Source organism: Trematomus bernacchii, unplaced genomic scaffold, assembly GCF_902827165.1.
Source record: "Trematomus bernacchii unplaced genomic scaffold, fTreBer1.1, whole genome shotgun sequence".
Lineage (NCBI taxonomy): Eukaryota > Metazoa > Chordata > Actinopteri > Perciformes > Nototheniidae > Trematomus > Trematomus bernacchii.
In genome coordinates, this window is record NW_022987588.1 from 7,053,934 (window position 1) to 7,068,152 (window position 14,219).

General features: G+C 39.9%; 1 protein-coding gene across 1 annotated transcript in view; it reads right to left on the minus strand.

The window, feature by feature from the left end:
* LOC117481054 (kalirin-like) overlaps window positions 1-14,219 on the minus strand; it is a 129,857-nt gene that overhangs the window by 34,873 nt on the left and 80,765 nt on the right. The window contains 2 exon segments of the mRNA XM_034128531.1: window positions 10,571-10,738; window positions 11,323-11,401. Of these exon segments, the coding sequence (XP_033984422.1) occupies window positions 10,571-10,738; window positions 11,323-11,401 (247 nt within the window).

Here is a 14,219-nt window from a genome sequence, read left to right on the forward strand (position 1 = left end):
CTATTACTGTAATCACTCAGACTGACCAGTCCTTTCTATGAAATGGGAAGTTTTAAAGTTTTGGTTTTAAAATAAAACTGAGGAGCTGGTCAAACCACAAGTCATGAGTCTGAACCACAGCTGATGAAGCAGTTAAGCAGAAAACATCTCTGTCCATTATCTCTACTGGGAGACTGTATGGGGGGGGGGGTGAGGGTGTGTGTGTGTGTGTGTGTGTGTGTGTGTGTGTGTGTGTGTCAGAGTCAGAGTAGTTTCCTGCCCATCTTCAGGATTAATGGGTAATGGATGGGACGTAGGACCACTTTACACCCCAGTTAATCACTTAAGTGCGTCTGTGTGTGTGTGTGTGTGTGTGTGCATCTGTGTCTGTCTTTCAGTCAAGAAAGCCATGCAGGTTCATCATAAACAACCAGTTACCATCTCTGATTCTGAATGCTGCACTGTGCCTTCAGTATCCTGTTCCGACATACTGTATATATTTTGGAATCATGTTTGTACACCTCATACACATGTAGATGCATTCTCTAATAGACATGTTATAGAAACCAGTATAGCAAGCTGAACTTCACTGTCTAATGATGAATCCTTTGCCATTTGAGGAATACAGAACTGAAAGCAGATGCACTTCTCCCCCTGATCCTCAACAAGAGGAAACTGGTTGCTTTCCCAAACTTTGAGGCAGTTACTCATTACATTTGAGGATATATAGAGTATCTATATTAATCACCTTGGACTAATTCTGCAATCACTCAAATGTATGTAACAAGTTCAGCTCCATACAGCACGAAGCTCAGAGGCTCTGGAGACAGTTTAGCTAAACAGAAGACGCGCACACACACACACACACACACACACACACACACACACACACACACACACACACACACACACACACACACACACACACACACACACACACACACACACACACACACACACACACACACACACACACACACACACACACACACACACACACACACACACACACACACACACACACACACACACACACACACACACACACACACACACACACACACACACACACACACACACACACACCACACACACACACACCACACACACACACACACACACACACACACACACACACACACACACACACACACACACACACACACACACACACACACACACAGTTCATTAGCATTAACCCTGTAAGGCCCCCGGTTGTAATTTTACAACATTACTTTAAGCTATCCTAAAAAAGTCAGTAAATGTTTTGTTTTTTTAAAGGCTACATTTACATAGTCAAAAGGTCCTTTTGTTCAGCCTCACAATGCTATTGGGTAGTAAATGTGTTTATTTTTATTGGACTGAATTTGAAATCAAGTAAGTAAAATGCCTCAAATATTTTCTTTTGTGATTATGTCTAGAACATGTACATATTTAGTTTTTGTGGAATACATTCATTACATTTGAGCCGCTTATGTCTTTGTTGCAATATTACAACACTGGGTCAGTGTAGTCAAAATAGCATGAGCACCTGTCATTGCCCTTCTTATATGTTCACATATGGAAATAAAACACAAATATTAATTCACTATAACTAAGTTCTAAATGTGTCCTCTGTTAAGATGTTGAATTAAGACCAGAATTGAATACATTAATACATTATATCTCTAGCAATATTTTAAACTCTACTTGTATCTTATCAGTTCATTAGTTACAAAAATACATTTAACTCTTCTCTGGTTCTGGCAGAAACAGTTCTTTCTGAAATGTTTTGGGACACTTGGATGTATCTCTTTTAGTATGATAATTAGCCTGTTATCATTAGCCAGACAGCATTGTGTGACTTGTTGAACTGGTTTACCTGCATGTGTCGGTATTCCTTTTATTATGATAATAGGCAGGATTGTATGACTTGTTGCATTGGTTTATCTGCATATGTGGGTGTAGGTATTCCTTTTATTATGATAATAGGCTAAGCCAGATAGTATAGCGTGACTCAAATGTACAGCTTGTTGCATCGGGACACCTGGAAGGGGGTGGTGCATGCATTCCTTTTAGTATGATAATAGGCTAAGCCAGACAGAATGAACACTTGTCCCACCACCCTATCTATTCCTTCAGGTAATCTATTACAATATAATAAGCATATGTATTATTGATACATATTTATTAATAAATGTTTCTATTTCAGAATGCCACCAGCAAAGAGAGGTCCTGGATTCAGTGTGCTGTGTGATGTGATTGCTGCCATCCAAAACGGAGAAAGTGAGTTTGAGATGGAATCAGAGGACAGTGAGACTGCTATGAGTGAAGAAGAGGCAGATGAAGATGCCTGTGGACAAAGAAAACAACAACCCAATGACCGCCCAGTCAGTGATTATGTGGAAATCGAGCCCCAACCACATAAACACACCAAGCCCTGTGACAGGTATCGCTGGCTGAAAAAAGATTTTACCAGTCCCAATACTGATTTTTCTTGTCCAGATATCACAGAGGAAGTCATTTACAGGTACACAAACATGCAATGCAGCAAGTGTGACGTCCGTCTGTGCTTTTCCGACGACAGGAACTGTTTTTGGGACTACCATTGTATTACTATTTAAGAAATGACTATTCATAACAAATATGACTGATGTGTGATTATTATTCATGCTTTATACTGATATAGGGCTAAGTAAGCAATCAATCCTGCAAATTAACCCTTAGTTGTTCAATATATTTATTCAGACAATGTGAGTAGAAATACAGGAATTCTGCTCCCACCTAAGTTCAACGTTGATATATTACAACATTTCCCTAAAAGGTCAACATCTGAAAGGTCAAACAAAAAAATTCTAATGTTTTTCTATATTTGGGCTTTACAGGGTTAAGTTGGATTTCAGCTCAGGGTTAAAACAAAATACCACTACTTTAGTGCGCTGTGAAAACTGGAGTTATTCCAGATAACTGGTCAACACGATAAAACCACTTCAAAGATTTAGTCGACTTCAGAGCGTTGATTGGTAAAAGTGCGTAGTGTTAATGGGGTCGCCTGACCTTAAAACTACGCTTACATTGAAGTGAATTGGCAATTTCCTAACAGCATAAAACCTCTTTGATTCAAATGTTAGCCAATGTCTAATGTTTTGGCCAATGGTCCAAAATGATTGTGGCTGCATGAGAGTTTGTTGAAGTTAGTAACAACTCCCAAGGTCCCTCCATGATAGAGACATAGCTGTCTGATAGGGACAAATAATACATCTGAATGTTTTGTGATCCTCCTCCATTGTTTAAGTCATACACTTTCCAGTAACACATGGTCAATTATATTGCCTATCTTAGCGGGTCTCCCTTGAAAAAGAGATCAATGATCTCAAGGGATACACCTGGGTAAATAAAGGCTTGAAATGAGTACACGTAACAATCAAACAATGCTTTGTTTTTGCAGGAGAGCAAAGTCTTGCTGCTGAAACACTGAAAACACACATTTGCTATGAACCAACCCATCAACCAAAAAGATACCACTGCCCAAAACTCAATTGAACCTTACAGTCCCACTCTGAAAAACCTCTGTTGTTTATAAGTCAGGTATAAAGTTAATCTGAATTAGATCATTTTTTTCATTACAAGGTTTACTGGTATACAATACATGTCGTTAATATAGATCCATTATGCTTGATTTGCAAATATGTCAGGATGGAAAGTCAGGACCTGGTTTGACTCCAAATGTATGGTGACTCATCGCTTTTACATTAGTCATGTCATACAGTGTCTGATGAACAGGTTTGTACAGATTAACACTCATTAACCAGCCAGCAACTGTAAATACAACACAACAGAAACCACTGTGACTCTGTGTATGGACAGACAGTGATTGGGAAACAGTTAATTATACTAAAACCACTCCAGTGCAGTCAGGGCTTTGATGGTGGCCAAAGTCTCTGTCATAACCTGCGCCCAACACTCCCAAACACATGCCGAAAAACACACACGCCTTGTGCAGTGGGTGACTGAATAGCAGGAAAACTATTGCACAATCCAACATTTGATTCTCTGTATAGACAAAGAGAGAAACTGTCCTCTTCTTTATAACTGCCCCTCTCTCGCACTCATTCCCTCTCTTTCTATATCTGTCTTTCTGACACATAACTTCCTGTTTGACAATTCATTTTCAATTCAAATTAGATTCCAGTAGCGCCATAACAGAAAATAATGACAGGAATTTCTCTCCTTGCCTGTCTGTTTATTGGTATGTCCAAACCTCCTTCATTCAGCCACTATCACACAAACATGCAACACACACACACACACACACCTCACAGCTGAGATGTGTGGAGAATGCTGGCAGTCGGAAACCTGCTCTCTGGTTCATTCCTTTACACATACATACATACACACTACAAACTTGTAAAGCATGCAACACAAGAACATTCACAGTCACAACCAGTGCAGACAGTCTGAAACACACAAACGTGTTGCCATTGATCATCTCACACGCACACACAAACACACACAAAAACACAGTGTCCCACCTGTGCCATTGTAGCAGCAGTAGCAGCAGCGGATGAGGATCCATCTACAGCAAGACCGACCCCTCTTCATCCTCCCTCACATACACATCCTACACTGACAACACTCTTTCTATCTCACACACACTCTCTAGGCGCTGGATCAACCTGTTAATCAGACTGTCTGACTGAGTGTGTGAACACCAAGAGCTTGAAGTACACACTGCTGACATCCACCACAGAGAGAGAGAGAGAGAGAGAGAGAGAGAGAGAGAGAGAGAGAGAGAGAGAGAGAGAGAGAGAGAGAGAGAGAGAGAGGGGGAGGAGCCTACAATACACACACACACACATGTCTTTCTTTCTCAGACTAAAGTTGTTGAGTTCCTCTCCCTCCCTCCCCTACACACTTCACTTCTCTGGAACAGAAGTCAGTGTTAATTATTGTGGATGGCTACAAGGGACTCAGGTTCCAACACACGGTGTGTATGTGTGTGCGTGTGTGTGTGTGTGTGTGTGTGTGTGTGTTAGCCATAACTCCGGCATACAGCAGATCTCTGTTGTGATAACGAGCTGCATTTGCTCTCCTGGGACCCAGCCCATTGAAAATGTTGACATTTTGTTAACATGCATCTCCTTTTACTCTTTTGAGCTACTCTATCAATCCCTGATGTACTGTACAGAGGACATCCTGGTCTTTCCAGTGATATGTCATTGGTTAAAATTGCATGCTGGGAAGTTCCTCGTTCTTTTCATCCAAAATGGCTGGCATACCAAAAACAACGTTTTATAGAAGCAGGAGGAGAAGTTAAATATTGTTGAATAATTGTTACCATGAAAATCATATATGTTCTTGTTTATTAACATGAGAGGAACTATATAATTAGTTCTGAAAGCAATTAAAATAATTCAAGTTCAACAGCTCTTTCATAAATGTCCATTCTAGTGGACGTCAGGACCATCTTCATGGACTTTATGACTCAATATTGTTGCAGGAGACGGAACTGAAGCAGACATTTTCTGTACCAGATAGTTCAGAGAGATTCAGATTTTGAGCTCTCAGATGATGAGAGAGATGAGGATTTCACACCTGGGATAGAAGAGGGTCAAGAAGAAGAGGGGGAAACATGCAGGAGGCTCCATGAGCGCACAGATACAGACATAGAGACAGATAGGGACGAGCTGGAAAGACATGGCCCTCTGTGGGCCAAGAGTAGCACGTATGTCTTATTGTTGTTTTTATTTTAAGTGGAGCCATGAAAAATGAGAATTGCCTCAGGAATGCAAGCTTTGTTTCTATGAGCATGGTCAAATGGAGACCACATCCATGAAACTAGTCAAGATGACCCTACAGCCCGTGCCGACTGGAGTCAATGAGGTACTTTTCCCAGTACATTAGCCGCGTTCACACCGGAGTACTTTTCACCGTACTTTTCGCGTTTAGTTCCGTTAGTACCCCTTATGTCTGGGACTCCCAGCAGCTTCTACTGAAGCCAGTCCCCAACTCCGGGGACTTCCGGCCGGGGACTCCGGGTGGCAGTATACGCCGTGAAGTTGTTTGCGGCCTGCCAGTAAACCCAAAGCAGAAGAAGACGAAGTGACGTCAGCGGCTCATTTGCGTAATCTTCCCTCAGGGAAAAGTACTCCGGTGTGAACGCGATCTGTACTAAGTGCCCTGGGGTAATAAGTGCCGGGGCACTGAGTGCCAGCACTAAGTACGGCAAAGTACTTGGTGTGAACGCGGCTATTGACTACAAAGTCTTTGAAGATCTAGAAAGACTCCAAAAACCAAACTAGTTTTTTAGTGACCAAATAAACAGCAATGTTCAGATCAATTACTTATTTATGTTTTAAATAAAGGTGAATGTATTCTTGTATTAATCACTGCATAACCATAATACGTTATATAGTCTATCTGTTCATTTTGGCTGTCTTTTCAAACTAAAATGGTCCCGACGTCCTCTACAGTGAACATACTGTAACATTTAAAAATTAAATTAAATTAAAAAAGTCTAAATTGCAAGATGTTTTTTTAACCCTAAATAGGTAGGAAATCACAAAAAAAAGGAAATTGGAAGAGACTCATTTTCCTCCGGTCCCAGGAGGATATACACCTTTGGCTGAATAATGCAGGCTAAATATTTGTTTAGCCTGCATTAACACTGTTGGACAGCAGTTTGTTGGTCAACAAATCCCCATCATCAATCTCAATTTTCTTAACTTTCCAGAATCTCAAGGATAGTTGTAAATAACAAGACATTAGATTCATGTATTGCCCATTTGCTCACATGGTGTATGTAATAAATTAAGCTGGAATCATATTATATTCTGTTATGAAAGATTTACGATCTGATATAATCTGATGACTATATTTATCCCCTGCGCAATGAGTGGAAGAAATTAAGTAAACACATATTTGTAAACATGAGATGAATCCTCTCTACATCTAGAAACTGGTTCACTATCAGAATAATGAGTTGCAGTTTATTAAGGCTTATATTTGTGCTAGAGGTGACCACAATTTAACATCTCTCCCTCTCCTTGTATCCTTATACGTCATTCTCATAGCATTTCAATTTGCACTGCAGCAGGTACGACAACACACAGGCACTTAGCCCAGATAAAGGGCTTCCAGCAGCTCTCTTCCCCTGCAGTGTCCCATTTTATACACTTCCTCTGATGTCATGCAGCAGCACTTCATAATAAACTACTGCAACAATGACTTCACAATATTACAGCACTGGGTCAGTTTCAGAAAGTCCATCAAAATAGCTCTTTATGACATTTCAAATCTCATAAATAAGGGATAGACAACGTATAGTACATTATAACTCTTACTCACCGGTATTAACTTTTATGAATGAAATGATGGAAGAGTTACAGCTATATATATATATATTACTATAGTTTCATCTGTTTGGGGGATTTTAAAACTCCATTGTGACTGATTTTATTTCTGTTAACTTAAAAGCTTCACAGTCCTTCAGAGAGGACAAGAAGACCTAATTTACAGAGCAGTCACAAGACCCAAAACACACACACACCCCCACACACACACCCCCACACACTCAACCACACACTCTCTCACACACATGAGAATGGGCCGACAGAGGGAAGAGGCTTGAGCTCTAAAAACCTTGACAGAAGTTTATATCCCGTCCATTTAATTAGCTATGTCTCTTCAGGGTTAATTAACAGTTTAACTCATTCATTACCAAACAGAGGAGGAGAGTTAATTACATTCCTAAACAGCCTCAAGACACTTCCCTGTTAAGAAAGCAGATGGGGGGGGGCCCTGCCTAATTCTGCATTAAAACAATCAAACAATTATGTGAGGTGATCATATTCAGGGGGGGAGCCTTCATTCCAATCAAACTAGCAATGCTGAAAATAAAGTGGGTCTTTGTGGGCCATGGCCTACTGTGTTTTCTAAATGTGATAACGCTCTTGCTACACAACATGTTAAAAAGGCACAGCAAATTATTGTGAAAACTGGAAATTCTACCCTTAAAATAATGAATAAAGCTGGACTCAATTACATAGCAAGGTTGAACAAATAATGCAAGATACTGAGGCCTTGACTTTTAGTGTTTTCAAGATTGCATTGTTATTAATTCTTGAAATGACTGGTGCAGCTGCCTGCTGTAAAGATAGAAAAGTACAGCACAGTGTTTGATATGTGTGCAAGGGTTATTTCCTCCCCTGAAACCTATAGTGATACAAAATGTCTGCATACTATTTTCTTTTGGATTATCTCTACTCCTGCATTGACACCCACAACTCTAACACTCCTGCAGCTCACTCTGTGCTCAAAAAAGAAAAAGCACAGTGTGTATTTTCGACCTGTTCTCTCAAATGTTCTACAGGATATGTTAAGATAAACTGTTGTAGTTAAGGTAACCTAAGTTAGTTGTGGTTAAGTTTAAGTTACAATAAGTTCAAAAAGTGTACATTTGATTATTAGTAAGGAGCATCTAATATCTAATGAGGAAAAAACGTCCAGACATCAATCTTCTTTAAAAGAAAATATCAAACCAGATGTGAGTCTCTGGGTGACAGTTGTTGATGTCCCGAGGATTGAGCTTACTTAACGTGTTGGTCTTCTTAATAAACTTGCAAACACACACGGGACATTCACCAAAGAGACTGCAGGTTGGGTCCAGTGTTAACACAAAAACAGTTTTTTTTACATTACATTATGTAACCAAAATCTTTTCTTAACCTTACCAGTAGTTTTGCTTTAATCCACAAAATAACTGGACTGTATGAAGCTGGGCTAACCACTACCGATTGCCTTGTAAACTGACAAGACAAAAATAGGTTTGGAAAAGTCACTAAGCAAACTATTAACCAAATGTTTTGTTTTTATGTGGGTGAAATGTAGAACCTTCATTAACATATCCCTTCAGAACAATACAATTCTAAGGTCCCACTTTTGCCCTTGGGTGTGTGTCTCGAACATGTGCGTGTGTGTGTGTGTGTGTGTGCTTATTTCCATGAGTAGCTGCTTCACTAATCTAATTTGCATCTCTTCACAGTAACACAAAACATCCTTTTCATGACGAGGACATAAAACATAGCGTGGCTGCGGCAGGCAAATCAGCTGATCCCGCACTGTGTGTTGAGATGTGTGTGTGTGTGTGTGTGTGTGTGTGTGTGTGTGTGTGTGTGTGTGTGTGTGTGTGTGTATCTACAGGAGAGAAGAGGAATCACCCTCACATACAAACTTCCTTCCTCATGGTTATAACACTTGGCAAAACAAAAGAGTGGGTTACAGGAAGGAGATTTACACCAGGAAAGTGTGTGTGTGTTTGCATGCGGGTGGGAGGATGGTTAGGGTTGGTTTGTCAAAAGTTTGGTATCCAGAGAGCGCTGATGAGGTGATAAGAAATGAAATATCTGTGTGTGTTGAGCTATCATTGTTGCCTTCATCATCAGCAATACGAACAATATGACTCTGGATGCTACTGTAGGGAAACTACTGTAGCAACATCAGCTCATCTGTATGCATCCTCATCACGAGACAGACACAGACACCATCGGAACAATCTGCTGTGTGAAGCATTCATAGTCTGAGTTTAGAGATTAGGTGTAAAAAGCAGTTCCACAGCGCCCCCTGGAGGACAGAACAGGAACACTGTGTGTGTGCTTGTACAGGTGATAAATGTCTCCTTTAAAATGTATCAAACTGGTATTTTACGCTGGATATTCAGATTAAAAAATGCCCAGAAACGTAATAATAATGTAATTTAAGCTTTTAGTCTTTATAAAAGGTGGTAGAAACAACAAAGCCAACTTTAGTTTTCAAGTACATTTCTAAAACATTAGTCTAAAAATAAAAGAAAGATTTGCTTCAATGGAGAAATCATCCACATGCTCACACAGACGGATTGAGAGATCATCTACTTATAGCTATTCCTCAATAGATACCACATACGTGATGACTATTTAACAACACGTTTTTTAAGGACTTCTTCTTTCAGCAGCAAGACAGGTTTCACTAATACTGTAATGCCCACATCTCACCAATAGAGGTCGATACAGATCATATTACTTGAATCTGACAAAAGGAAATAAATGTTTCTTCTTCAGTCTGACTAAAGCCTGATAAAAAGTTATCATACTATGGGAGTGGTTGAATTTCCCATTTTTGAATTTCACGACATTTTAGGAGTAGCTGAACAACAGGACACATACTGAAGCTGGACTTTCTCCAACTACCCTAATGTATGACTAAAATCTGTCCAATCTGGCCACTTGTACTTTAACTCATTTATGTATTAGTTAATTTGTGTGGAATTCAAGAGAGGGAAATGTGTGCATATAAATCGTTTTTGAGTCTCTGCTTTGGGAACATGCTAATCCTGAACCAGAATAAAAAGAATCAAACTAAACAAGTGTAATTCCTTCATTCTTGAATTTCATTTATATATTTTACCTTGTACTTCTCTATTTTTATGATGTCCTTTGAGAGAGACGTTTTTCCTCTTACACCAGAGCAATGAGAGGTTATCCTTATCGTTGCACACCAAGTCATAAACTTAGATAGAGCAACAGGAGAGGGTAAAGGTCAGAGTTTTTTTGGACTTCAGGTTGGTCCTTCCTACCTTTCCCCGAGCCGAAGAAGCAGTCCATCTCCACGCTGGAGCGCGAGTGGGACACACAGAGCGCGGAGCTGGGAACCAGACCCTCCTGGGGGGGGCTGCGCTCGGTGGTCCGCACCAAACACCAACCGGGCCGCTCGCTCGGCCGCTCCAACAGCTCCACCGTCTGGCCTGGAGAGAGAGGAGCAGACGGATGTTTAACGGAGAATCAGAATACTTCAATTACCCTGGGAATAAATTAGGTTGCTTCATTTTTATAAAGAATACAAAATACAAAGAAACCATACAAAACATATATTTACATTAACAAGAGAAGTTCAAGTAAAATGTGAATTAAAAGATACATAAAAAATGAACATAGGAAGTTAACTAAAATGTTCAATACAAATATTAAATGAAACAGAATAAAATAATGTACATCAACATAAGAAGTTTAGTTAAAATGAGCAAATTGTACTGCAATATGTAACAAAAATAAATGTGTACAAATGTGCATATTACAATTTATACAGTGGTGTTTAAATATGAATAACTCTAAATTCATGATGGAAAATAAAATCATTGCAAGAATGGAATGATTCACAAAGAAAATTAAACATAAACCCGAACTAAACCGAATAACCTCCATTACATTTCAGCAGGCATACACTAGCCCAATCTTCCTACAATATTTGAATTCATTTTCTAAACTAAACATTGAATGAACAGGCAGATCCAAAATATATGTGTGGACAGGACAGGCAGCTTCCTCTCACCGGTGCTGACGGACATCTCCGTGCTGCATCCTGCTGTGAAGTCCTGGAGGACGACCGTCAGCTCGCAGCCGCCAGAGAGCTGCAAACAGAGGAGACATTAGGTTAGACAATTCAACTCTCAAAACATGAGAAGTGTAACAGTTATTTCAAACTATTTCCTGTTTGTGGCGAAAAATCAATCTAAATATTCCTTTTCAGAGTTTTTTTAATCCAGCCTTATTTTATATGTTTTATCCACCTGATAGTAAAGAAAGAGAAACTTCATCCATCAGTGTTTGCACGATTAACACCGAATATTTTCATACTAAAAAAGCAGAAATTACATATCTCTGCAGGAGAACCGAATGAACCAGCAGCATGTAAACATTAACTGTTTTAAAACAAACAATGGCCAGTGCACACAGAGGAAGAGCGGAGCATCAATTAGTTTTAAAACCAACCATGGACAAAAGATTGGTGTGTGTTTTGACACTCTCTGATGCCACACAGACTTCCACGTTATGTCAACATGAACCACTTTCTGACCTGACCTAGGACTAAAATGTAATCTGGGAGATCAGTATTTCTGTTGTTTAGAACAGATGTGTTGAATATCAAATATGCAGTACATTGCAAATTCACCATTCCTTTAACAGCACTGTGCACTTGTCATGTTACTTTGATTTATTATCTATGCATGAACAAATAAGCAACCATAAAAAGAGCATATTACTCATTAACACTATATAACTCATTGATCAGAGCTGTATGTTTAAAACACAAACAGTACTCATACTCAGAGACTTGGAGGTTTCAGAGTAATCATCTCAAACAGCAGTTGTAAATATTATCCGCTGGACAGTTTCCAGAGCTAATGATTGACAGAAAATGAAACAAACTGAACAGTTTCACGGTCCAAAATGTGGACTGGACTGTCTAAACGCCTTCATAAAAACTTTAACTATTAAGAATGAATTCCCATTCACACGCACTTCATAGTGATATACTGTAGGTGACGTCACACTGCTAAGGTGTGTTGCCCTTTGTTCCTATTAAGTTGAAACACAATCAAATGTAACAGTAAAGCATCACACATAGATATGTTCGGCACAAATGGGACTCGAGATATAAAGTATAGAAAAACTTCAGCAGAATTCACTGAACTGTTGCAGAGGTAATGTGTGTGTTAAACAAACAGCTCACTGATAAAGCCTCTGGCACCACCTGTGTACTGTAGAAACACGGTGAGCTGTTGGCTGGGTGTAGCGCACTGTGGAGTGTATTAACCAGCACAGCCAGACATAACAGCACATCACCTGAATCTGTCACATCTTATTTTGTTTTGGTTGACCCTCACTGACCGCTCGCTCACCTACAGGCAGCAGAGAAACTGGGAACACATCAAACTGAGCTGCTGTTTGGTCTAAAACCTCACCTCGCTATCTTCAGACTTATCAGAAAAGCTGCACCTGCACTTCAATTTGATCCAGTTCAACAGCAGGTGCACATAAGGACAAAAGCAATAGTGGATGTCTGACTTGATCCTATAAAATAAATCAAATCATTAAAGTCAGTCGTAGTAGTTGCTATACATGTAGTATTACGGCAGTAAATGAACACTATAGTTAAGGGGCTTCTCCTTTGTTACACTTTGTTGTTTTGATCTCTTTCTGTGGGGGTATTGTCTATCTGAGTCTAAAGCACAGAGGGTGTCATAAGCTGCACAGATTATAAAACCCCTTGAGGCAAATTAGTGATTGATGTTGGTCTGTATAAATACAATTGACCTTCCTGAACATTGAATGTAAAATCCATGTATAATGACACAAAAGTGGTTTCAGGATGTACATTGTGATTTCCTTTTCTCCCCCGTCTGCTCTACTCTAATTGTCTTGGTAAATGTCAGGGAGAGAGCGAGTGTGTAAGCAGTCTTTACCAGGCTAAAGATCTCCTAGCAACAAGGACCCCTGTTTCTATATAAGGTGGAGGTGAGTTTATACCTGACAGATGGCCACACACACACACACACACACACGCACACACAGCGCTTCAGAGGCCGTGTGTTGTCACTTATTCTGCCTGATTAGACCTCCACTCGGGTAGAAGGCAGAGCTATAATGGGAATCACGACGTCACCAAACTTTGCGTACTAATAATAATTTAATCCGCTCCATTTGGTGGTGTCAGGGTGACACTGGTAGTAACAAGGGTGTGAAAATCAAATTCAATTGAGTGCAGGATTCATAAGAGGAAACAAGCTTGACATTAATACTAGAAGCTGATCGAACAACAGCAGGTAGTTGAGACTCCACGATGATCTTTTTTCAAGTTTTCAACCGGGCTCAATGTTACCAGGTTATCTTGCATGTAAATTAACAGCTTAACTAGACATTTTCATTTGATAAATAAAGTATATTGGATATCATGCCCCTCAGTGGTCTCCTTTACGGTTTTTACATCCAGATAGACCAATTCATTTATCAACATTGAAGAAAAATAAGCGAAAAGGGTAAGACCTACAAGGATTTCAGCCAGCAGTGCGAATGAACCAAATAATAAAACAACCTCTATCCACTGTCAGTACCACTCTCAACTGACGGTCATGTGTGTGTTAGTGTGTGTTCTTGGGTGTGTCTTTTGCTCTACTTGTGTCTGTCATAAGACCATGTCTGTTCACTGAAAACAAACGTAATGCACGCAGCAGCTTGTGATGGTGTTACGGACCGTCCACACAGCAGCGTTAAAAAAAAATCTTGAAACGCTTCTGCCCATTCAATTTGAATGGGGTGACGTCACTTTCCCTCACTTTTCGCCGAACTGCATTGTGGGCAGGCGAGCGGAGATTTTCAGGATTTTCAGGATTCAAAGTTGAACAATGTTCAACTTTTGAGGCTGAGGTGGAAGCGTCAGCCAATCAA